The sequence below is a fragment of the Branchiostoma belcheri genome, unplaced genomic scaffold (genome assembly GCF_001625305.1).
Source record: "Branchiostoma belcheri isolate BF01 breed outbred unplaced genomic scaffold, Haploidv18h27 scaffold147, whole genome shotgun sequence".
In the NCBI taxonomy this organism is placed as follows: domain Eukaryota; kingdom Metazoa; phylum Chordata; class Leptocardii; order Amphioxiformes; family Branchiostomatidae; genus Branchiostoma; species Branchiostoma belcheri.
In genome coordinates, this window is record NW_017802902.1 from 82,075 (window position 1) to 106,004 (window position 23,930).

At 43.9% G+C, this 23,930-nt stretch overlaps 4 protein-coding genes across 4 annotated transcripts; 1 reads left to right on the forward strand and 3 right to left on the reverse strand.

Moving 5' to 3' along the window:
* The first annotated feature begins 1,221 nt into the window (after nucleotides 1-1,221).
* Nucleotides 1,222-4,959, forward strand: LOC109465057. Its single transcript, XM_019762198.1, has one exon. The coding sequence runs from the start codon at nucleotides 1,222-1,224 to the stop codon at nucleotides 4,957-4,959; it is 3,738 nt and encodes a 1,245-aa protein (XP_019617757.1).
* Nucleotides 4,960-7,957: 2,998 nt separating this feature from the next.
* LOC109465058 (uncharacterized protein F54H12.2-like) lies at nucleotides 7,958-9,049 on the reverse strand. Its single transcript, XM_019762200.1, has one exon. It carries the CDS (start codon nucleotides 9,047-9,049, stop codon nucleotides 7,958-7,960), a length of 1,092 nt encoding a protein of 363 aa, XP_019617759.1.
* Nucleotides 9,050-9,830: 781 nt separating this feature from the next.
* LOC109465095 lies at nucleotides 9,831-13,070 on the reverse strand. Its single transcript, XM_019762234.1, has one exon. It carries the CDS (start codon nucleotides 12,904-12,906, stop codon nucleotides 11,974-11,976), a length of 933 nt encoding a protein of 310 aa, XP_019617793.1. The 5' UTR covers nucleotides 12,907-13,070; the 3' UTR covers nucleotides 9,831-11,973.
* Nucleotides 13,071-16,757: 3,687 nt separating this feature from the next.
* LOC109465059 (carboxypeptidase N subunit 2-like) lies at nucleotides 16,758-18,068 on the reverse strand. The gene is made up of 2 exons (XM_019762201.1): nucleotides 17,303-18,068; nucleotides 16,758-16,780 (listed from the first exon to the last, which is right to left on the reverse strand). The coding sequence occupies exons 1-2, from the start codon at nucleotides 18,066-18,068 to the stop codon at nucleotides 16,758-16,760; spliced, it is 789 nt and encodes a 262-aa protein (XP_019617760.1).
* Between the last annotated feature and the right edge of the window lie 5,862 nt (nucleotides 18,069-23,930).

The following is a 23,930-nucleotide window of genomic DNA, read 5'->3' on the forward strand; positions in this document are numbered from 1 at the left end:
AAGAATGACAGAGCGCATGTGTATTTAAGAGAAGGATTCACACACACGTTATCTATTTTTGGTGTGACGGTCAGGGGATCTATGAATGGGTACCTTCTGACCTTTAGCTAAGAAGTGTTTGGGGAGTATGTTTGCTGCAGAATATCATGAATACCATTTTAGAAAGATGCTTCCTTAGAAACGATCTGTGTACACACGCAGCTGTGTACACAGTGTGTCCACTGACGTTACGTTTTATCTGTACTGCCGGAACGTGTAACTACCATTTTCAACTCTACAGCCGAGCTGTCCGGACGTACGAGCAGTTGTGTACTCATTTCAAAAAATGGATAACTCCAAAGGGGATGGTGGTGGACGAAAAGGACGTGTAACTACTCTTTCGGTCAAGGGCAAGCATCTCAGGCGAAAGTCAGAGATGGATTCACGTCGACAGAGCGAAACTCAGGACTCTGCCATAGCGGGTACTTCTTATGATCACCCTCCACAAACAAAGAGAAGACGTTTCGCTACGGAAGATAATAGGTATGTTTTAATCGTGCATCTATGTAGCAGTCTAGATATTGTATGTTTTAATCGTGCATCTATGTAGCAGTCTAGATATTGTATGTTTTAATCGTGCATCTATGTAGCAGTCTAGATATTGATGTTAGAAGTAAGTTGACGATAAGAAGTACATTCTCTTGCAATGTACGTAAACATAGACGTCACGTAGTAAAAGCGTCTCCTGGCGAAGCATGTAAATATTGCAGATTGTTGTAACGTGTATGACTGTCACTGCCGACGTGGTTAAAGCGCCACCTGGCGAAACACAAAAACCTAGCAGATATTTATTTGGGGTACTCCTTTTTTTTTCTTTACCACAGTTCTGTGGAGTCGGACGAAGACACACAGCCCGAAATTATTGTCATATCGAGTAGTGAAGACGAGGAGACGCAAACCGATCAGGATGACGATTCGACAACTTCATTCAACATCAAAGAAGTCAGACAGAACCCCGTGAAAAAGTTCAACACAAATCAAGTGACGATGACTGCAACACCGAATAGGGATGCAGACGTTACTGACCACGATTCAATCATGCTGATGTTGAACGGAATGTTTGAAGGGATGATCAATCACGTTGGGAAGAATTTGAAAAGCGACGAGGACAAAATGAGAATCGTGGTGAATTCGGACCGCCTTGATCGCCCCGTTTCTACGTGTTTAGTTAACAAGTCACAAATGACTCCCGAGTTGATTCTTTCCGAAGTAGAGCGCGTCACGCAGTCCCACGAAGACTTTGTGATTGACGATTCATTTTTTGTGAACCTGGTCAGCGTTCAGATGCCCGAGAAAGGAAGCGGATATCATTCCTTCTTCTGCAACATCGACAAGTTCCTACAAAATAAAACGTGTATCATTCAAATCAAGAACGAAGACACGCTGTGCTGTGGTAGGGCGCTTGTCGTTGCGAGGGACCGATTGGAGAAAGGAAATGACCCCAGGGTGGAATCGAGGTGGAACAGCGTTCGTCTGGGGCGAAGGATCCAGAGCGTTTTGGCAGAGGAACTGTACGAGTCTGCCGGGGTGGCCAAGGGACCTTGCGGCCTACCCGAGCTTCAGAAATTTCAGGAGCTGTTATCGGACTACCAAATCATCGTTGTCTCTGCAAAAGAGTTAAACCGGGTCGTATTCAAGGGTCCAAGCAAAGAAAAAAGGCTCTTGCTCTATCTCATCAGAGGACATTATCACGTCATCACCAGCCTGCCGGCATTTTTCGAGCGGTCGTACTATTGCTATGACTGTAACCGTGGTTACAACGATAGGAAAAATCATAAATGCGAGAACATTTGCAAGCTCTGTGGGAAGGCCAATTGTCCTCCGAGGAACGAGTGGACGTACTGTGCAGACTGCAACAGGAACTTTCAATCACAACAGTGTCACGACAATCACAAGACCCCTGGCGATGCCAACAATTCGCAAACCATGTGCAACTACAAGGTCAGATGTGCGAAATGTCTGAAAGTTTATTGTCGAGATCAGAAGAAGAAACACGAGTGTTTTACACGAGAATGTCGACACTGTTTTGAGACCGTTGGAGACGACCACTTGTGCTACATACAGAAAATTCCTCGACAAGAAAGAAAGCCTGAGAAGGACAAGGACTTGGCGGAAAGACTTCGGAAGGAGCACGAGAGAAGAGAGGTGGTCATCGCGGACGATGCGCAACTGCTGGAAGAAGATTGTAAAAATGGAAGGTTGCAACGCGTGGATCTTGACAACGGAGAGAGCGTGTATGGCATCGTTGTGGAGACAGAGCAAGATTTCCAGAGACATTTTGGAACGCGTACTGCGAAGATCAACCGTCCCAAAAGAGGCAAGAAGACCAGAGAACAAACTGAACAAGAGGAAGATGCAGGTAGTGAGGGGGATAGTGATGATGAAGAAGAATACAATGAAGACCCGAACGTAATCTATTCGTTTGATTTCGAATGTGAGCAAAGCAGCGGTGAACACAAAGTGATCTGTGCTGTCGTGAAGTGCGAGCATGACAAAGGTGTGATCATCTTCAGAGGGCTGGAGTCCTGTAACCTCTTTTGCCGATGGTTGTTTGACGGATGTCACGAAGACAGTACCTTCATGGCACACAATTTACGCGGTTACGACTCCCACTTTATCATCAACTACTTGCTAGACAACGTTGTGGTACCCACTGTCATCTACAACGGTGCAAAGATCATGGCCATGCAAATACCACAGATGAATATCAAGTTCATAGACAGTTTCAATTTTCTGCCTATGGCTCTCGCCAAATTCCCGAAAACGTTTGGATTCGAAGACATTTCTAAGGGTTATTTCCCCCACCTGTTTGTTTCAACGGAAACCATGAACTACAGAGGACCCATCCCCGATCTTCACTACTATGACGTGGACTCCATGTCGCCGGAAAAGCGAGAGCAGTGCATGGCGTTTCATGCAGAGAAAGTGGCAGAAGGGTACGTGTTCGATGTTGTTGTAGACAATACAAAATACTGTGTCACAGACGTGTTGGTGATGGAGAGAGGGATACTGGCCTTCCGCGACATCTTTTGGCGTGCCACAAACATCAACCCCTTCGACAAAGCGATCACAATAGCGTCGGCCTGCAGTCAAGTGTTCCGCACCAACCACTTGGAACGTAACACCTTGGCGATAGTACCGGCGATGGGGTATCATCACCGACAGCTTCAGAGCAAGGAGGCCATCGACTGGCTCAATTTTGTGGCCTTTCGTGATAACGTGAGCATCCAGCATGTCAATAACGGCGGAGAGAAGAAAGTGTGTGGCAGAAAAGTCGACGGCTTCTGCGAAGAGACCAACACCGTGTACGAATACAACGGATGTTTCTACCACGGATGTCAGAAATGTTTCAAGCCACACACGGTGAACCCCGTAAACGACACCGCTGTGATCGAGCTGTACGCCGACACCTTGCGAAAGAAGAAAATGATACGAACAGCAGGTTTCGTCTACGTGGAAATGTGGTCTCACGAGTTTCAGGAAATCAGAAAGAGCGACCCTCGCTACGACGACTACCGTAAGAACTGTCCACGTCCTTGCGAGACACCTGCGGAGAGGGATGGGATAAGTTTCTTAAACGCTAGGGACGCGTTTTATGGAGGCAGAACAAACGCCAGTCGTCTGTACTACAAGGCAGACGAGGCAGCGGGTGAGACCATTCAGTACGACGACTTCACGAGTTTGTACCCGTGTATCAACAAATACGGGAAATATCCGACGCATCACCCCAAGATCATTGTCGAGAACTTTGACGAGTTGAGCAACTACTTCGGAGTGATCAAGTGTAAAGTGTTGCCTCCCAGGAAGCTGTATCACCCCGTGCTACCGGATCGTGTTGGAAACAAGCTGATGTTCCACCTGTGTCGAAAGTGTGCCGAGACTCGTCAGCAAACGCCGTGCCTTCACTCTGACGACGAACGCGCCTTCGTGGGTACCTGGGCCACGGTCGAACTAGAGCTGGCTGTGCAGAAGAATTACAAGATTGTCCAGATGTACGAAGTACACCACTTTGAACATTCGTCAAAAGAGTTGTTTCGCGGCTACATCGACGCGTTCCTTAAGATTAAACAAGAGGCGTCTGGCTGGCCTCTCTGGGTGATCGAGGCTGAAGATAGGCCTGCAGCAGAAGGGCGATACCTGCAAGAGTACGAGATGAACGAGGGCATCAAGTTGACAAGAGCCAACATCGAAGTCAACCCCGGTTTCCGCGCGTTGGCGAAGCTCATGTTGAACAGCTTCTGGGGGAAGTTCGGACAACGCAACAACTTCCCCCAGACGAGATTCATCACATCGCCTGACGAGTTTTTCGGACTCTTGGGGTCGACAGATCACGTCGTCAATAACATTCACTGTGTTTACGAGGAAGTTGTAGAAGTAGAATATGTACACAAGAAAGAGCTCATTCCGGAAGCTTCCAACACCAACATATACATAGCAATCTTCACCACTGCCATGGCCCGCATCAAGTTGTACGAATCTTTAGACAGGCTTGGAGATGCAGTATTGTACTATGACACAGATAGCATAATATACAGATGCGACGGGGATAATCACCTTCCCCGTGGTGATTATCTCGGGGATTTCACCAACGAGGTAGAGGGTAACGGTGGGTACATCACAGAGTTCTGCAGTGGAGGACCCAAGAACTATAGCTATGTCACCGCTGATGGTACCACCGTAACAAAAGTCAGGGGTTTTACTCTGAACTTTAAGAACCAGAAGCTAATCAACTTCCCCGTCATGAAGGGTATGGTAGTCAGTGATTCCCCCGAATCCGTAGACGTTGTCAATGACCACAAGATCGTGCGTGATAAGAAATCAAAGAAAGTCTTGAGCAAGCGCGAAGTCAAGAAATATAGGTTGGTGTATGACAAACGGGTGATACAGGAAGACTTCAATACTCTACCCTATGGGTATTAGACAATCGTTAAGGTCTGAGCGATTCGTGTGATGATGATGGTGATGTGTTGGTGCTGATGATATTGTTGCATGTAAATAAAACATTCATGAACTGTGATACTATCTGGTCTGTCTTTTGTTTGGGTATGCTCATTCTAAAAATTGAAATCGTATTAGCACGGGTATAAATACAACTGTGTGCACGATCCGACTTCATTTGCAGTCATGGATGCGACTTTGTCCCATCCATTTCGCTTAACGTGTGCAGGAAGCTCTGGGAGTGGAAAGTCGTATTTTGCCAAAAAAACTACTGACGACCGCTGGTCATTGGATTAAGCCTGGGCCCTTCGAGCACGTGGTGTGGTGTTATGCAGAGTATCAGGAAACTTTACACCGCGAACTGGGTTCGAAACTAGGCTCAAAGGTACAGTTCGTTGAAGGTCTTCCAAACTCTTGGACCGACGTGATCAAACCCGGATGTCGCAACGTAATCGTCATTGACGACTTAATGATCGAGTCAGCTAAAGACGGCGATCAAAGGGTTACCAAATTATTTACTCGAGCCAGTCGTCATCGCGACACGTCGGTGATTTCCAAGGAGGCGGGGGAGGTCAGAAGATCCACACAAGTCTCGACCTAGTCTCGTGTTCTCGCGAGACTAGGTCACTCCTTGAGAAAGGTGTACAGTCGACACCGAAAATTTGGAGGTACGTGTTTTTACCTTTAAATACAGTCACTGATTGAAGAATTTCTACTAACTGTTAATTCTACGTGACTGATGAACCTCTTCAACGCTGTTCTACCAAGGGTTGAGAACCATCAGTCTGAATTCCTGTTACATCGTCCTGTTTAAGTCGCCAAGAGATCAAAGCATGATCACCACGCTGGCTCGTCAAATGTACCCCGGACACAGTAGATTTCTTCAAGAATGTTACGAAGACGCCGTGAACAAGACGACGTACGGGCATCTCTTCCTGGCTCTCCACCCCGAGTCGCCCCAAGAGTTGCGTGTGAGAACCAACATGCTGACGCCACGACCCTACGTGTACCTGCGGAAGAGATAAAACGTCATGTGGTCCACACCGAACTCTCATTTTGACTCGAGATGTCGAAACGTCTACATCGTCACGCCGACTGTCTCCGGGTGTTGAATAAGGCCAACCCGAAACTGCGGAAAGCCATTCTGTCGTCTGCGCCCAACGATCTCCTGAAGTCGATTTGTGACTGTTCGCACAACATCTTAGAGGGGAACATTCGCCTCACGCCCACCCAGAAGAAAGGTCTGGCTCGATACAAATCTACTCTTCGACAACTTGGAGATAACAAGCCCGTCACGGTCAGAGTGCTGTCGTCATCCACTCCTACTACGAAAACTACCACAGACACCGACGTCAAGGTCTCAGCGTCTCCAGCAACACCCAGCGCCAGCGGTAAAGACGAGCAGGACATACTGGACGCGTTTCCCAAGACGATGAAATCTCGAGCACGACAGATACTCAACGTCATCAAGCACAAGGGAGGTGATGTCATTAGTTATGACGACCAAGGACAACTGCTCTTCAACAAACAGGTCGTACCGGGCTCAAACGTGGCCGACCTGATTAGAGACGCCTTGCAAATGAGACGCGGTTTCAACCCCGTCGGGTGGCGGTCCTTTGCCAGGGGGCTGGCAAGCATCAACGCGCCCGAGGCTGCCATCCGAAATCCGATGCGACTGTCCGTGATTCATCGTCACAAGAGCCGTGCAGCCAAGGGTGAAGAACTTTCGGACGAAGATGACATCCCAACACGGTACACCCATCCCTCCACGACGTCGCGCTCCTAAGCGGACCCCCGCAAGCAAGGCAAAAGTTCACATCACGAAACCAGCCTCGTCTGCCAGACGGGCCTTCACCGAAAGTTCGTGGAATTGATATCGTTAACAAATAAAGTTCCCTGTGATTTCGGACACAGGTCGAGATACGATATTTACGAGTTATTCTCGTTTTTTCTTGACGTCTTTGAGCGTGTGTGAGAGTGAGTGAGTGTATTCAATGAATGATTGTTGAATAATAACGTAGACGGAGACAACGACCGATGTACGGTTTAGTAAGATTTTATTCGTCGCAACCTTCTACAGTAAGGACCAGTTTTAGGCTATCGTTATTCGTTCTTGTTAAAAAAGTATTAATCATACACACACACACACACACACACATACGAATCAATCGTCTACAGCTTATAATTTCTCAACGTTACTTAAGTTCGATCAAAGTCTTCTAACGCTCTGGCTATCTGTTGTACGACGTAGTCGAAGTCGACTACGGGCACATCGATATCAAAATGTCGCTCTATAAACTGTGCTACGGATACATCATTTAGTTGTAGGTAATCGGTATACATATCAACTATGTTACTCAACGAAATGTTTCGACATCTGTGTAAGAGGTAATACAGACAGTGCTGCCCACAAGTCGTCGAAAATCTAGCTTGTATCTGGCGATCGTTTCTAATCCACGGAAGACGAGTATTTCTACTCAAAAACCGTCCTATAGACCTAGGATAAACGCTGGGTGCACGTCCATAAGAGTCAAAGAATTCGCCTCGCCCTTCCTCGTCGAAATAGATGGCCAACCAGTGCTGGCCCGGCTTATCGCTTGGATCGCTGTTTACGATGTAAGCGCTAGGGAAGTCCGGTACACGCGTCGGCAACCGATCCGAAGCAAAGACTCCGCTCACGTAAGGGGCCGTTTTCTTGTCACTTCGCAAGACGGTGTACATCTGTTTCGTGTCCATCTCTCTAGTTGCTGTAGTCGAAGCTGACGTTCCTCTGCCTGTTATTTCCAGCAGGTTGTCAAACTCTCCAAAGACCACTGCGACCACCATTTTGCTCCAGGGCCTGGGCAAAGTGTAGCTCCAGGCTGAGGTTGCCCTGTCTGATCACGTTAAAGTGGTCTCCTTCCCAACCCCACACAGGTCTGGGCTGAGGTCGTAACAGTAGATTGTGTAACCCTTGTCGAAGTCGTCTCTGGCGATCAGGTTACCGCAGTCCTGGCCCAGTTTTCCCGTCGGTCCAAACAGGTTCATGTAACTTTGGATGTACTGCCCGCTGCTCGGGTGTCAGCGCCTTGTGAGGAACCTCCCGTCCGTCGACACAGAGACTGATGTGATTCAGATTGAAGTGTTGGAAGTTGTAGGGATTGGTTCCGTACGAACCTTGAAAGGCTGCATTGTCCACCAGGGCAATGACGACGCGCTTGGGAACCTGACCCAGGAACAGGTTGTCGTTGGACACCGTGTGGTTTCCCTGCGAGATGGTGAATGGCTTCACTTTAATCCTCCTGAGAGGGTACTTGGCCGTCTCCTTGTTGAGTCGACTTTCGATGGACAGCTGGTAGGTGGGTAGCAGATTGACCTTCCTGAGAAACACGGAAGCCTCGGTGATGACGACTTTGTACTGCTCTCCCCCCTGCGACATCAGACTGAACTTGTGTTTCGCTCGATGTAACTTGATTTTAACGTCGACTTTACTGAGCAAGTAACGATCTTGAAAGAAGAGGTCAACGTGCAGCGGCCCCACGAGGTCCAGCTCACGACTCTCACGGATCATGTTGGCACGCTTGACTAACCCCTCGTTCACTTCTGGATTGTCGCCTGCTGGGTAAGGATCGACCAGGTGAAGCTTTCCTGGCGTGTCTTGATAGAACAGGGAAGAGGTCAGTTGTGTCTGTTTTGCTTCAGAACCAAAGTTCAGCAGGGTTTCCAGGTAGGCGCGATAGGGGTAACAGTTCGTTGCGTCGGTTATCAGCTTTCCTCCAAGAGAGACGTCTACTTGTTGAAACAACGAATGAAGCCACAGATTGACGGGTCCCACCTTCGCGTCTCCTGGTAGGTCGGCACCGTTGGGTCGAACGATTTTGGCTCTCACGTACAGCTGAGTCTGGCTTAGGTCCGTAAATTCCTCTCCTGCTCCGGGAATGTCGAATTCTATCGGAGACGACTCGGCAAGACTGGCCACTGGATGATACTCTATCCATCGACCGTCCACAATGCTGGTCTGAGTGGGTGGCACTTCGAAAAGATCCAGTTCTGACTTTGTGCAGGAACACGACAGGGGATGAACGTGAGCCATGGTCTCGTTCTTTCTTCTTCTTCTTAGTCAAAGATATCGCGAGGGGTACGTCTTCGCTGTGCGGTGCCTCTCTTGCGACTGGTGGATGGATGTCGCGTTCTTCTTTTAAGTACCTTTCTGCCTTTAGAAGCGGTCCTTGCAACGCGTCCTTTGTTCTTTGCCGGCCGTCTTTTGGTCTTTGCTGACGGTCTGGAACTCGCCCTGCGTCCTCCACCACCTTTCTGATTCGGACCAGAAACCAATCGTTTACCCAGTTCTTTACCTCTTCGCTTTGCAGAACGTTTGACGTCTCGACCGTTCAAGACATCTTGTGCAAAATCTATACCGCTCCTTAAGGCATGTCTTCCGACACTTTTGGCCCCTCGTTTAAGAAGAGGGACTGCAGATCTTAGCAAACCTCGAAAAATGCCTCCCAGTCCGTATCCGCGCTGCATAGACCGTCCGCGATACACCGGCAATTGTCCTCCCAGCTGTCCAGACATCTTGTACTTAAGAAAAGTAGGAAGAGCGCCTCTGTCTGAAGTGAAGTGTTACGATCACTCGTCCTTGCTCAAATGGCACTGGTGAGCCTAAATCCGTTCTTATATCCACTTCAATCGTTTCGAATCGTTTCCTGGCCAGAGGAATGTAGTGCGGGGTCATGATGGGGTGATCCACAATGTCGCCGTCCTGTCCCTCGATCTTGATGATTCGTAACAGAGGGACCTTCACACCACCCACCAGACGATGTTGCACGACATCCCCGTATACGTACANTCATTCAGGGTCTTCAAGAGGTGCTGAATATTCTCTTAGTATCCTATAGGGATTTTTGACGATGTCGTATTCCCTATTACTTCCCTGCACCTTTTCGTCCACCACGTAAGACAACAGCGTGTTTTCGCCCTCTCGAACGTTACGCCAGCTGTGTGGATATTGTATCTCGACGAGCCCCACCTCCCACTCGCCCGAAAGTTCTATGGGGTGCGCCAGTTTGGTCCGATAGTTTGTGACGGTATTTTCTGGAAAGATATCCATACTACCGTCGCTGGGGAGCGTGACGTAAAACGAGTTGGCCATGACGAAGCGCCTCTCTGAAATGTCCGACGTGACGGTCGTGCGTCGGTATTTATCATATCGGAACCATGTCCTCTTCTCTCACCCAACTGTTAAACTTGTTGGGGTATCCTTTCCATTTGACAAAATGTTCCGTCTTCTTACCGCGTCGTCTCGTGTCTAGGATTTTCTCCACTTGATAGACGTCGTCGTCTTTCTTGACCACTTTCTGCAACTCTTACTTCGTAAAACGTCCCCTGTAACTTCTCTCCGTGATAATCTTGCACGCGATAAACGGGAGGATGACGGGCGATTTGTTCGTAGACGGTAAAGATCTCCGTGGTCCAGTTGGGTGTATAACCCTTTTCCATGCGCATTTTAGATTTGCTGATTCGAAACAAATCTCCTACTTTGAATTTAAATGGTGTTCTCCTTTTCAGCGGTTTTCGAGGTGTTACCTTCTCCGTACAGGGTATGCCACACGAGTCCTTCGTTCTTCTCGGTTACTTCTACAGGGGCTCTTTTGATGCTGCGGTGGTATGAATGGTTGTAGGCCTCCAAAAGATCGTCCAACACATCGATGTATCGGCGTGTGTTATTTGCAGTGAAATATTTCCACATGCGAGTTTTCAGAGTACGATTGAACCTTTCTACGACGCTTGCCTTTGTCTCCGCGTTGAATGTTGTGAAGAATTCGACGTTCTCTTTCTTTAAGAGTGTCTGAAAGTGACGATTCAGAAATTACCGTGCCTTGTTCTGTCTGCAACCGCCGGGGTTTTCTACCATCATCCAAGATGGACTGAAAGGCTTGAACCAGCGTTAAACCTTTCTTTTCCTTGATGGGAACGGCCCAGGCAAACTTTGATAACACGTCAATACATGTCAGTATGTAACGGTAGCCATCGTTGTGCTTAGCCAACGATGTCAAATCGGCAAGGTCTGCCTGCCACTGATTATTCAGGCCACCAACTATTACTCGGTTTTCTTAAATCTACGCCTGATCGGTTTGTGTAGGGTGTAGGTGTCTTGAGAACGTAACCACTCTTCCACTTGACGTCTCTTGATTCCGTATCGTTTCACAGCTCGATAGAGTTGGTCAACACTTCCATATCCGGCGGGGTTTTGGGGGTCATAGTAGATGTCTCGGAAGTTTCCCTCGATGGATTTTGATTCGGTGTCGTCTCTGGTTCTTTTCGCTTTCCGAACCCTCTTCCTGCGATTAGTGGAAACCATCCAAGTCCCTTAAAGAAGACGAAAAGTCGTCCGCCAACACACATGCAAGCGCAGTGCAGTCGCTCCAATGCCTTCAAGAAGACTTCCCTCAGCTGATACACGTTTCGCAGACACCCCATGGGTAATGTTTCTTGTAGCTGTGTCACTTTCAAACTGACCATCTGCGCGGTGCAGAGGTGCTTTTTATACGTCGAGCGTTCGGTGTCTCTGATTTCTTCCGCACTCATCTCACAGCAGTTTTTACAGAGTCGGTGTACAAACCAGCCGGGTAGTCGACGTCTACACCAAAGACACTGTTCGTCCTTTTCAGCGCGAAGGTAGTCGGGTTTTAAAGATAACACACAACGTTCACATTTGTCAGTGTGTGTCTCACACAATATCCGACATTGTGTATTGCATCGATTACAAAACTTCTCTACACAGTAACACGGTTCCGCGACCTTCTTACTCGACATGGCTGTCCTACCAACTAACCTACCTATGTGTTTGCACATACTCTTTTATACCCATTCACACAACCCGTTACGTATTCGTGCATACAAGCATACCCATTCATCATTCCAAACACTGAGACGGACACATTCTTTTCACTTCAAATCATCTTCCTGTGTACATGGCACAGGTACCTTTATTACATATCGGTGACAAACCTAACACTAGAACTGGATTCCCTTGAGCACTTCCGAGTCCAGCGGAGATTTCCCGTTGACCACGGCGCTCATGATCCAATCTACAGCCTTCTTCTTGCCCTCCACCGCCTGCCATTGCTGCAGAGTCAGGCTGATCCCTTTCTCCGTACGGAGTAGGTCGTGGTCGTCGTCGGTGGTGGTGTCACTGGACCTGCGCTCATACTGCCACAACCCCACCGACGGCTGGCCGTCAATCAGCTCGACCACCGCGTATCGCAGATTTCCCAGGTTGAACATGTGCTGTTTTACGCTAGTTGTCGGAGGTAGAGCCGAAAAGGTGATGTCGTTGACGGCCTCGTAGATCCGTAGGTCCTTCAGTGTAGTCCACTGCGCTGGGGTGAGGCTCAGCCCTTTCTTCCCAGGTCTCAGGGTGGTTGGATCCCATGCCCTTGAGTAGAATTGTCGAACGGAAATCAATGGTCGATCCTTGAACACCCCGACCGTTATGAACACGTTGTCGTGTAGCGGCAGCCGTACCTCTGTCGAGTTCTCCCCCAAAGACGTGTGAAACCCGCCGGTGAAGAGGTCGCTGCCGCTGTCGTTGGTGTTCTGACGTGGAGGCGGTTCTTCGCCACCAACGATACTCGGGGTGAACGACGTGGAGGCCCTGGCGTTAACGACGTTCTGGGCCCGTCGGAGAGTCTCTACACTGCCGCCGTTGCCAAAGGTGTTGGTGTCGCGCTGGTCGGTCGGAGTACTCGGCCGTGCTGATGGCTGGTCCTCCCCGTCCTTCAGCAGCTGTAGCAGCTCCTCCAGCTCTAACGTGTCGTTGAGATCGGTCTCTTCGGGACAGGGCTGCGGTTCCTCGAACACCAACTTTCTCCTCGCCTTGCCGCCACCGGTACCCTTCTTCAGGGATGCCTTGCGCTTCTGCTGCTGCTTCTTCTGCTGATACGTCATGGTTCGGGTCTGGATCTTCTCTCTCGCTGTCGACGGATTTGTACGAAAGGTTTGTCTCCGCAAGTGGGACTGGTTTGTCGCCGGTTTCTGTTGCCACTTTATACACTTTTCTGCCAGACACCCACAGACCGTCCACCAATCGCCGTGAAGTACGTCACCTACTTCACATGCAAAGTACATGCAGACCAATCGACTACCCCGGATCCACCAACGCTTGCCGTGCGGCCAATCAGCTACTACAGAGGTTGACGTTAACCACGCCCACGACAGGTTACCCAGGTAACCGGGTTCAAAAGTGCACACTGACCTTTATCTGACCTGTAATTTAGCTCATTAGCTACATTCCTGCATGCATCTGCATATCCTTAACATAAATCTGCATACTCGTTAACATAATGACGGTGACCTGTGACCTGCTCCGCCTCGCACCGCCTGCACCGCCTGAATAATGTACATCAGCGTGCTGACTACATACTACTGGCCCCGCTATCAGAATGGGTTCCCCAAAGTGTACAACACAAGTATTACGTCTCCACTGTAATGTATATAGAATATATCATGTACAATACGGTCAAGAATTCAGTGGCTTTGTTTCGCTAAGTTAATTGAGTTATAGGCAATGGCTAACATTAAAATACCAACCTTTCCGTACGACAGGTAGTTTCCAAACAACACCACAGGATTAGGGCCAGGGATCCCCAACTTCTTGAATGTGGAATACGGCCAGACTAAATACCTACAATTGTTAAACAAAAAGAGATAGATTAATGTTCTCTGATAGAGTCTATTATATATAGTTGCTATTATATATTTCGTATCTTTATATGACAATTAGAAATAATATCTCACCGTGTCCATAATTATACACACTACCTAAAAGAATTTACCATTAACTTCTATTCTGCCTATCACAGGATAGAATTCTTTCCATCGAGCAATCTCCATCGATTGGTAGTATCATGAAGTAGTGTGTTTGTGGCTGCAGACATAGACAAAGAGACCGCATATAATTTATTTAAAAAGTAAATAGATTAAAAAGAAATAGGACAGCATAGTTAGCACGTGTATGACCAAAGTTCTAAAAGTATATGTTTCCGTCGGTAAGGAAAAAGTTATAAAAATTATATATACGGGGTCGTTGTCTGTGCCTGAGACAAAACTGCGAAGTAAAAAAGTCCGACATATTATAGTAAAACGTTGAACTTAACTCCAGCACACAGTTTACAGAGAGATCAAATTTTCAGCGACCACTGTCGCCTTCATCAGGATAATTAATGACCGTAAACCGTAACTCTTTCGAGATCACGTTGTGAAGTGATTGGTCATTAATTATCCTGATGAAGGCAACGGTGGTCACTGAAAATCTGATCTCTCTGTAAACTGTGTGTTGGAAAATAGTTCAATGTTTTACTATGATTACTACCAACACAGATGAACTTTGATGATATTCCGACATATTCTTTGCGGTGAGAAACAATAACTACTCACATGTACAAGAGAACCGCAAACAGTCCGACCAGCCCCCAGGTAGACGAAAAAGGCAGCAGTTCTAACATGTCTGCTGTTCTCAGTGATCAGATCCGTTCTGCTCTATGTCTGGATGCTGTTAAAGCTTTAGAATGCGTGACCAGTCACCCGTAGAGCTGTATTCAAGGACGCTGTACGGACTACGTGCTATTTACATCGTCAATTGTTGGGCTGGCAACACGTGATGAATATTCAGCGTCATGGGGAGGGTTCAGTAAATGAACTTTCCAATGAAACAAATGGTTAAGTTATGAAAATGTAGCCATTTACGTATATTTCGAACCTTAAGCCTTACCCCAACTACAAAGCTAGGTTTGTGGAATTTTTTTAGTTACCATATGTGCTAAGTTTACTTCGACAGAACTACAGGCTAAAGGAAACCTCAAATTTTCACGCCTTGTCTCGAATGGGTCAGGCCAGCCAATAAGAAAGTAGGGCCATTCCATTAAGGCGTCAGTTACAGGGGAAAAGACATGGGATCTGGAAAGGTTATTGGAATATACATTCCTCTATTTTACCAGCAGAAAGCTGACCTTTCTGAGAACAAATGCACATTCAAATACGCTTTAAAAACCAGGATAGCCGACAGTTTGTTTTGAGGAAATACAGAGTATTTCACCCCATCCCTCTCCCCATAAAATGGACTGTTTCATACTCACACATGTACAAACGGACAACGAAGTAAATCAAAACAAAACTACAGTATTGGCAACTTATCCCAAACTAAAAGGGACTTAATTTTTTTTTTCTTTACAAAAATAGACTCTTCCAGCGACACACTGCACATAATAAAACCAAAAAAAAAAAAGAAATTAAAAAAAATCCCTCTATTTACGCATTGAGTCTTCCAGTGACCCCTAGGTTATGTTAAGGATCAAAATATGGTTTGAAATTGTTTTCGTACATGAGATGGAATTTCCGCTGGGGAAAGTGATTCCATGCTTATCTCCGAGGACTCTAGCGGTCAACCAGTCTGACATTTAGGTACATCACAAACCAACAAGGTTTCGTGGGAATACCATGAATTTTAATCAAATCAACATAAATATATTGCATTACGGTACTCACGTGACAGAAACAATCACCATCATCAGGCATCACAACGGAGATCTAAACAATGTTTTTTTTTCAAGAAACTGTCAGAATATTTGTAGAAATCGTTTACCGCCGTACGGAATTAACGGGCTAACTCACTTGTGGTGTCGATGGGAGCTTTAATAAAACATCCATGCCTCAAGAAATCAGTTATTATTATGATCTCAGTTATTATTATGATCAGTTATTATTATGATCAATCATTATTATGATCACTTATTATCATGACCATTTATTATTATGATCACTTATTATGATCAGTTATTATTATGATTAGATATGAGTTGTATTATTATTGTTATTATTTCATTATTATGATTAGTATTATGTAAGGGATGGTTCACTACATTGTACATGTATGTTTATTGTTTTTGATATATGAATAAGAGAAAAAAAGTTACAAAAAATTATGATGATTAGTAAATATCCATTTAATTTGACCGATTTATATCCATTTCTTTGACATTTTGCGTTGGACAGTAATATAATATGACTGATAATAGTTTTTTTTTTACCTTTCTTTAATGAGAAACTCGAGTCGGTCCGAAGACGCTTTCTATTCTCGCAAAGACGTTAGTTGTAATTTTGTAGATTTTTATAAATAACACGATCTTTTGTATATGATGCAAACAATAACTTCTAATTTTACATTACACATCGACTCATTTATGTAATTTTATAAAGTCACTATTTGTTCCTACTTATATTGTACCAGATTATACCCAATTGACTTTAACATTTATGGGTAGATAATTCGTAAATAACAATTAATATTGAGTTCATGATTTAATCATTAAAATGCCTAAAAATAACAAAAATGGATGTTTTAAACAATGCATAAAAACGTAAATCATGAATAAGAAGAACATTAAGCACAACACATTTTCTGGAACATTTTAATCGTAGCAAAACAAGTTCGACGGAAACTAATGGATGGACATTTGACAAACAGTTAAAATGCTATTTTTATGTTTTTACGTATATGTACTTTTCTGATACATCTACACCTAATACTTTTGTGGTGTTTCAACACCGATGTATAGTGAATTCCACTATTATGCATGTACCTTTCTGTTACAAGTGTATGCTTGACCTCAGCCATACATAGAACAAGTCTTTGCCCAAGATTGGCACTGCAACGTCTGATTATGATAGAACTGCCATTACAGACAGAACTTGTGACATTTTGGATCGGATTCAGTGGTAGCCTGAGACTCGCCATGTTTTGTCTAATCACTGCTACTGTTCATAACTGTTTATAAGTAGGTATATAGTTTGTATTGAACACAATGACTTACTGAGACTGGCCCTGCCCTGACTTTTTATAACCGCTGACGATTATAGTTGTTTGTGGTGATATAGTAACTGAGTTTTTTCAAACAAAATATATTTTTAATATTCAAATCTCGATATTGGTAGTTAGACAGAGGGTTGCTTTGCACTTAATAGCCATGATCTTTTGATCCCTCAAAACAAGAAATCGGAGCGCATTAAGGGGATTTTATAGCTTCACTATTCAGCTATTTAACCACAAGGGTGACTCAGGGGTTTCGTGGCTTAAAATACCAACGAAAGTGAACTGTGGCATTATCGTAGCAGTTCTTAGCACTTCCAAATTGGCTACTAAAAGACCCTCTAGAAGAGATGGAGCTATGGTGACTAGCTTTAGGGTGATAATTGGTCTCTGTATTGTCAACGATTATTGATGGAGGTGTAGGAACAAGGGATAAGGGCGTCGAGGCTTTTGTATTAACAAGCATGGTTTGCTCCTTACAGACCAGGTGTTCAGGATTGATATCTTTCAGCATGTGTCCCAAGAAATTTTGAGGTTGAGCACATCTCATTTGATGTTCAAATGAATGAGACCCGCTCATTAGAAGTCTGAAGGGAACCATCTGACAGTCACATTGCCAGGGGTTAAAGTTAATGTCTACCTTAGAAGTAAATACCAAAATGTAATAAGTTGACGGGGGAAGGGTGGATACCTGGTTGATGCCCAGGGTCAAATGGTTTAGCTTGGGTAGATTTAGGAAAGTACCAGCCTGAATATTTGATATCTTGTTGTGGTTCAAGAACAGACTCTGGAGCTGGGGAAAATCAGAAAATGTGCCTGATTGAAGATCTGTTATCTGATTGAAGTGCAGATACAACGTTTGGAGCTGAGGCAGATTTAAGAATGCGCTAGAGGATATCTTTGTTATCTTGTTCCTATGCAGTACCAGACATTTGAGACATGGTAGATTTGAAAATGTACCAGACTGAATGTAAGTTATGTTGTTGTGATTAAGATACAATTTTAAGAGATGTGTTAGCTTTGAAAATGTACTCGACTGAATGTTACTTATTTGGTTATAATTTAAGAACAGCACTGTCAGTTTTGGAAGATGGGAAAATGTTTCAGGGTGAAGATGAGTAATCTTACCCAACGTCAAACTTAACCAATTAAGCTCGGATAGGTTTGGGAAGCAGCCGATGTTAGAGATTCGACTGTCACCAAAGTTTAAATTTTCCAAGCTCTTATACCTTAAGAGCACATTCATCTCTGACTGACTCAAGGTTTTAAGTGTGTTACATCTCAGGTCCAAAAAACGTACAGATGTCGGTAGGTCCTGAGGGATACTGGTGAGATTTAGACTACGACAGTCACAGTGTGGATGTAAATCCCCTATACAGTTGCAGACGGCTTCTGGTATGTAGGGTTCATTCAGAATAATGAGTAGGAAAATCATAATCTCCTGGAACTTTTTCGCCATGTTGTTGTGTCACCTGGATAAAAGGCAGCAAAAGTGAAACAAACATACAAAAACTCTGCTACGATTACATAATGTGATTAGAGCAATTCAAACAGAGCACTAGAAAGGGACCGATATTTGCTTTAGAGCAAATTCAGCATGGCTCCACCACATTTTACCACATGGCAGGGAAAGAAGGAGAATACAAGGGAAACAATGTTTTACATCAATATAACTATAGTATGAAGTGACATATAACTACGAATACAACAGTTGGATAGCTATCCCCCACATCATTGATTAGTATTTGTATTTGCATAATGCAAAGTGTTTATTTTCAAGATAAAAAAACGTTTATGCCCCACATTCTAAATGCTTTTGCAGGAAAGTTTGACAAACCTACCAAAACACTTCAATGCAGAAACTACTTTTAACAGGGTATGCAGCTGATCATGGAGTTAACTCTACCGTGGCCGACAAGAACAAAATTTTACACCGCAACTTTTGGTGTTTTACACCGCAACTTTTGGTGTTTTACACTGCAACTTTTGGTGTTTTACACTGCAACTTTGGGTGTTTTACACTGCAACTTTTGCTGTGTTTTACACTGCAACTTTTGCTGTGTTTTACACTGCAACTTTTGCTGTGTGGAAAACTTACACCCCTCCCCTTTTATAATGGACGGTCCCCCTGTCAGGTCAAAGGTGACAACGATGGCATGCAAATTACGTCGACTGAGTTATCCTTTACGTGCATAAGTTTTTTAGAGGAAAAGCTTGGCTACGTTGTGACGTTAGTTTTTTTCTAAAGGTTTTTCTAGCTTTGGCCTATAGACCGGGATAAATTTAAAAATGTTTCGACCAGGTCCAGTGATTACAAATTATGTTGCTTTTTGCTGCCATGCGTCACAACAAATTTATCAAGGACGTCAGATATCCAGCTCCAGACATCAACAGCAATGACATAAATTTTCTGCAGGTTAGTTCATTATTATTGGGTATGGACATCGTTTTTCTTCATTTTAATGTCCCTAGACGTCAGCTTGTGACTTGCCGCCGCCATCTTTGTCACCTTTGACCTGACAGGGGGACCGTCCATTATAAAAGGGGAGGGGTGTAAGTTTTCCACACAGCAAAAGTTGCAGTATAAAACACAGCAAAAGTTGCAGTGTAAAACACCAAAAGTTGCAGTGTAAAACACAGCAAAAGTTGCAGTGTAAAACACAGCAAAAGTTGCAGTGTAAAACACAGAAAAAGTTGCCGTGTAAAACACCCAAAGTTGCAGTGTAAAACACCCAAAGTTGCGGTGTAAAACACCAAAAGTTGCGGTGTAAAACACCAAAAGTTGCGGTGTAAAATTTTGTACTTGTCGGCCACGGTATAACTCAATCAAATTCCAAGAGCCAATCAGCAAGAAGATTAGGGGAAAGCTGCATGCCTATTGGTTCTTGTTCTGCATGCCAGACTGATGACTCATGGCTAGTCATCCCCAACTATATCATAAATTGTGACAGAAAACGGTTAAAAGTCCCAAAAGTTTAAGGGAGGGTATGCCAAAAATTACAATTAATTGTTCTTGGTAGATATATAAAGCATACCCACACCAAATTCCAGATGATTCGAGTGTAATAACAGGTCGTCAGGACCCAAAATGTACAGATTTTGTCCGAATATAGCCAAAAAGCCATATTTTACATAATTTTTAAGTAATGTATGTCAAAAACGTGAATTGCATTCTTTGGACATGTGTCCAAGGTATCCCCATACCGAATTTCAGGTCCATTGGATTTACTATTAGGGCACATGCAGGAGCAAATAGCCAAAAAGCCCTATTTTACACAATTGTTTAGTAATGTATGTCGGAGGCATGAATTGCATTCTTTGGACACGTGGCCAAGGTATCCCCATACCAAATTTCAGGTCCCTTGGATTTAATATCAGGACACAGGAGCCAAAAATGTACATTTTTTGTCCGAAAAAAGCCAAATAGCCCTAATTTTCTCAATTTTTAAGTGGTTTATGTTTAACGATTCAATGAGGTTTTGTAGAAATATGTTCAAGTTATCCCCAGGCCAAATTTTAGGTCATTTGGCTTTATTACCAGGGCTCCAGATCCCAAAATGTATATTTTTGTCTGAAAAAAAAAGGAAAGAAAAAACGCCTGGGGTGTTGACATGCCAAATTGCATGTCATTTGGCCCAAAAATGAAGAAATTGAATCGATTTAACGAAATGGCAGGAGAAGAAGAAGGAAAGAAGAAAAACAACATGACTTCACCACATATAGGTGTACTTTAATGATTAAAGCCTCGGGAAAGAAAACAACATATTAGCAAGTATATTCTACTATATGATTAACACAACAAAATATGTATATATGGTATAATTTGGTCAATGTAAAATGACTGGAATAAATAGCAATGAAAATATATAACCTAATTTTAATTGTGTATAACCCATTGGTTGTAGTATTTAACAGGTTTACTTAATAAAAGGTACCTTTAGTTGTGCAGCTGTTCAGGTAACATGTTCACGTTTTACCAAAATATACATCAATAACAAATACATAATAAGGGTGGCATGATAACAAGTAAACAACTCAAGATTAACCAGGTTATCAGCTATGCAAGTGTCATCGTCAATGTGTAAAACTGAAGGATATTTCTGCAAATTGAGCGAAAATTCTTGAACCAATGGTTTAATGTAATGTTGCATTTTACTGTAAGTCCTTTTTAGTGCTAAAGTGAGAAAAAAAAAACGAATCTACCTTGAGGAAAGGTGTTTAAGCTGTCCAAGTTGTTGAGCTGGCTGAATGGCAGACGTCACCACTGTAAGAAACCCGGAGTCTGCAAGGTGTCGGCAGCAGAACGATTCTAATGCTGTCCACAAATGTTGGGTGAATGGATTTTGAAATTCTGTATCTTTTGCCTTTATCGGCTATTCTGTAGGCTCTTATTCTTATGGTGTTAACAAAACACTCCGGGCTCTGTACGATCGAAATGTGAGAAATGAAATCTACTCAAATCCCAAGGATTAATCGAAATTTGTAGACTAATTATGTTTTGCCCGCTCTTATATAACACCGACCACGTGATGCATTTCCTAGAAAAATGTACATAAACATGTTTCCTTGGAAACTTGCGTAACATGATTCATATGACAATAGGCAGCTCCGTAGAAATTTGTATGATTTCTGGAAAAAATGACTTGCAATATGCAATTGTATTTACAAACTAGAGGTCGGAGAACTCATGTCTTCGTCAAAGGTTCATTGTTCTAGAGAAATGAACATGTGTATTCTTTACTCTTGTTAATGATCAATTTGGTCTTAAGTACAAAAGAACCTCTGTACTCGTTTTTATGCTACAGAACGCCCTGAAAGGGTTCGCCACAGATTTTAGAGACGCGCCGTCACCCGTGTTAGACCCCCACCCTACGTTATTTGATTTTGGACTGTTACTGAAAAAAAAAAAAACTTATAAGAGATTCTTCTTACTGTATTATGATGAAAGTGTCACAACATTGTCGCAAAATATAATAAGAGAAGATGTGATAAAGGAAAGAATCAGAACAGGGCGACTACTGCTGTTTTGTTAATTTACCTTTATGACGAATAGAAGACTTGTTTCTTGTTACACTGCGTTCTTTTATTCTATTTGTGTGACTTGTGTCATAACATTTGTATTTCTACAGTATTAGTTTATTCAAAATTCCATCTCCTTTTTCAGCCCTTCATATTTTTATTTTGCGCTTTCACATTAAATTTAAAGTCTCCAGTGGACATCATCCATAGCAATTACTTGGTGTGGCCGTAGAAAATAACCTGTCACATGTCCAACCTATCCTCCCCCTGCTGAACTTATTACAGTACAGTCCCTCAATGTAACGTCATTTGATCCCATCCCATTATGGGGTTCCCGGCTATATCCAGCTGTCGGCTGTCTCCAAGCAGAGGTGGTGGGGGGAGTTCTAAACACAAAAAGTCAGCTACAGTGACAACGAACCCCCCAGCAAAGCCCATTAACGAACTTAACCTTGGTCCCAACAAAAGTAATCTGTCTACCAAAAATTATAAGCAACATTTTACAAATACTTGAGTTATTTTGCTAACAAGCCACAAACATAAAAGGTGCACTAACATGACGCACGGACCCCCCACGAAGCCGAAACTTGTACTTGACTTCGGCCTCAACAACGGTAATCTTCCTGCCAAAAATCATGGACGTCGAATCATGCCTGCCAGAGTTATATCGCAAAATCCACAGTTCCCACAATGCGGCGAGACAATTTCATAGTCCTTCTGACGAAGTAAAAAATCAAGCATGTGTTTACTACCTACCAGGTGGAATGTATGTTGTTGAAATCAAGGGAAATATGTATCTTATCTTATTCAATTTTGTTTGTATTTATTTCCGAATAATGTCGAGAAACGATTTCATTTTTAGATGAAAATTGAAGCTTGTAATTTACTAATCCCATTATAATTCATCACGATAACGCGTTATACAATTATGCATAGTTCTTTTAAAATTGAGTGAAATGTAAATGGTTTGGTGTTTTATAATTCTATACAATAACCCGAAATATACAATTAAAGGAATACAAATAAGTGGAATCCTCTGTAATTGCACAAGGTGGATATGGTGAAACACTATTTATACTGCGCTCTCATTGGAGACAAAATGACGCCATCCACAATACCATATATAAGGCGGGGCGAAGCAGCCGTAGCGCAGTCAGTTGGAGACATCCGTAAGCCGCAGACCTCGGACACGGACGGGCTCACCATTTTCCTCAGCGTTTTCAGACTTCCAGCGCAGGAAAGGTCGAGTAACTACTCCTCACGGAGGTGTGGATCCCGGAGTCCAGGTTTCTATTTAGTATTTTTTAAAGATAATTTTCCTTGTATTTGCCGGTTCTCGGAGGAGTTTGGACTTAGGCCGTGTTTATGTGAAGTCACCCAAGGCGCTTTACATGTGGTTTATCAACCACTCGGCAAACCGGGCGCAAATAAAAACAAGAAGCCATAGGCGACAATTCTCCGTGAAGTATTATATATTGCAACAAAAAGAAGTAGCCATTGGCAATTCTCTGTGAAGTGTGATAAATCGAACAAAGAAAAATTGTTTAAACGCACGTCGGCTCAGTCATCTTAAGACGCAACAACCAATCAGAGATGCGAAATGCCGACACGTGACGCGGGATTTGCATACAGTCTAAACAACGGGGAAGGGCGCGCGATGCCCGAAATATTGTTGTGTCAATATTCAGCGCCGTGTTTCAAGAGATTAATACCTGGAAACAGTTTCTTTTCTTGTTTTGAACGCATAAACATGCATTTACGCTAATCTAGTATGATTCAGGGTTACTTTTTTTTACCTGCCATGGCCAGATTATCTAAAGATGTGTGTATTGTGTGTACAATCTACAGAAAGAGAAATGTACATCAGGTCCGATCATCCGATTTTCATGTTTCGGTTTTTTGGACTCGGTTCATGAACGTATTTTGGTTTGGCTCCTGGAATGTGCGAATGTGCGAAAAAAATGACTCCCGGGACTGTCTACAGGGAACACTCGCATGTTGCCCAACATTTGCGGTGTATCAGGACAGCGCGACTGGTCGGCATTAGCGCAGCCCCTGTAATTAGTAACAGTTGCACATCCATCCGGCC

Coding starts and splice junctions, on each gene's coding strand:
- LOC109465057 (XM_019762198.1), top strand. CDS start 1,222: ATGACTCCCGAGTTGATTCTTTCCGAAGTAGAGCGCGTCACGCAGTCC.
- LOC109465058 (XM_019762200.1), bottom strand. CDS start 9,049: ATGGCTCACGTTCATCCCCTGTCGTGTTCCTGCACAAAGTCAGAACTG.
- LOC109465095 (XM_019762234.1), bottom strand. CDS start 12,906: ATGACGTATCAGCAGAAGAAGCAGCAGCAGAAGCGCAAGGCATCCCTG.
- LOC109465059 (XM_019762201.1), bottom strand. CDS start 18,068: ATGAATGTGCTCTTAAGGTATAAGAGCTTGGAAAATTTAAACTTTGGT. Junction 16,781..17,302: donor CAATCCTGAACACCTGGTCT/GTAAGGAGCAAA, acceptor ACTTATAAACAG/TTATGAACAGTAGCAGTGAT.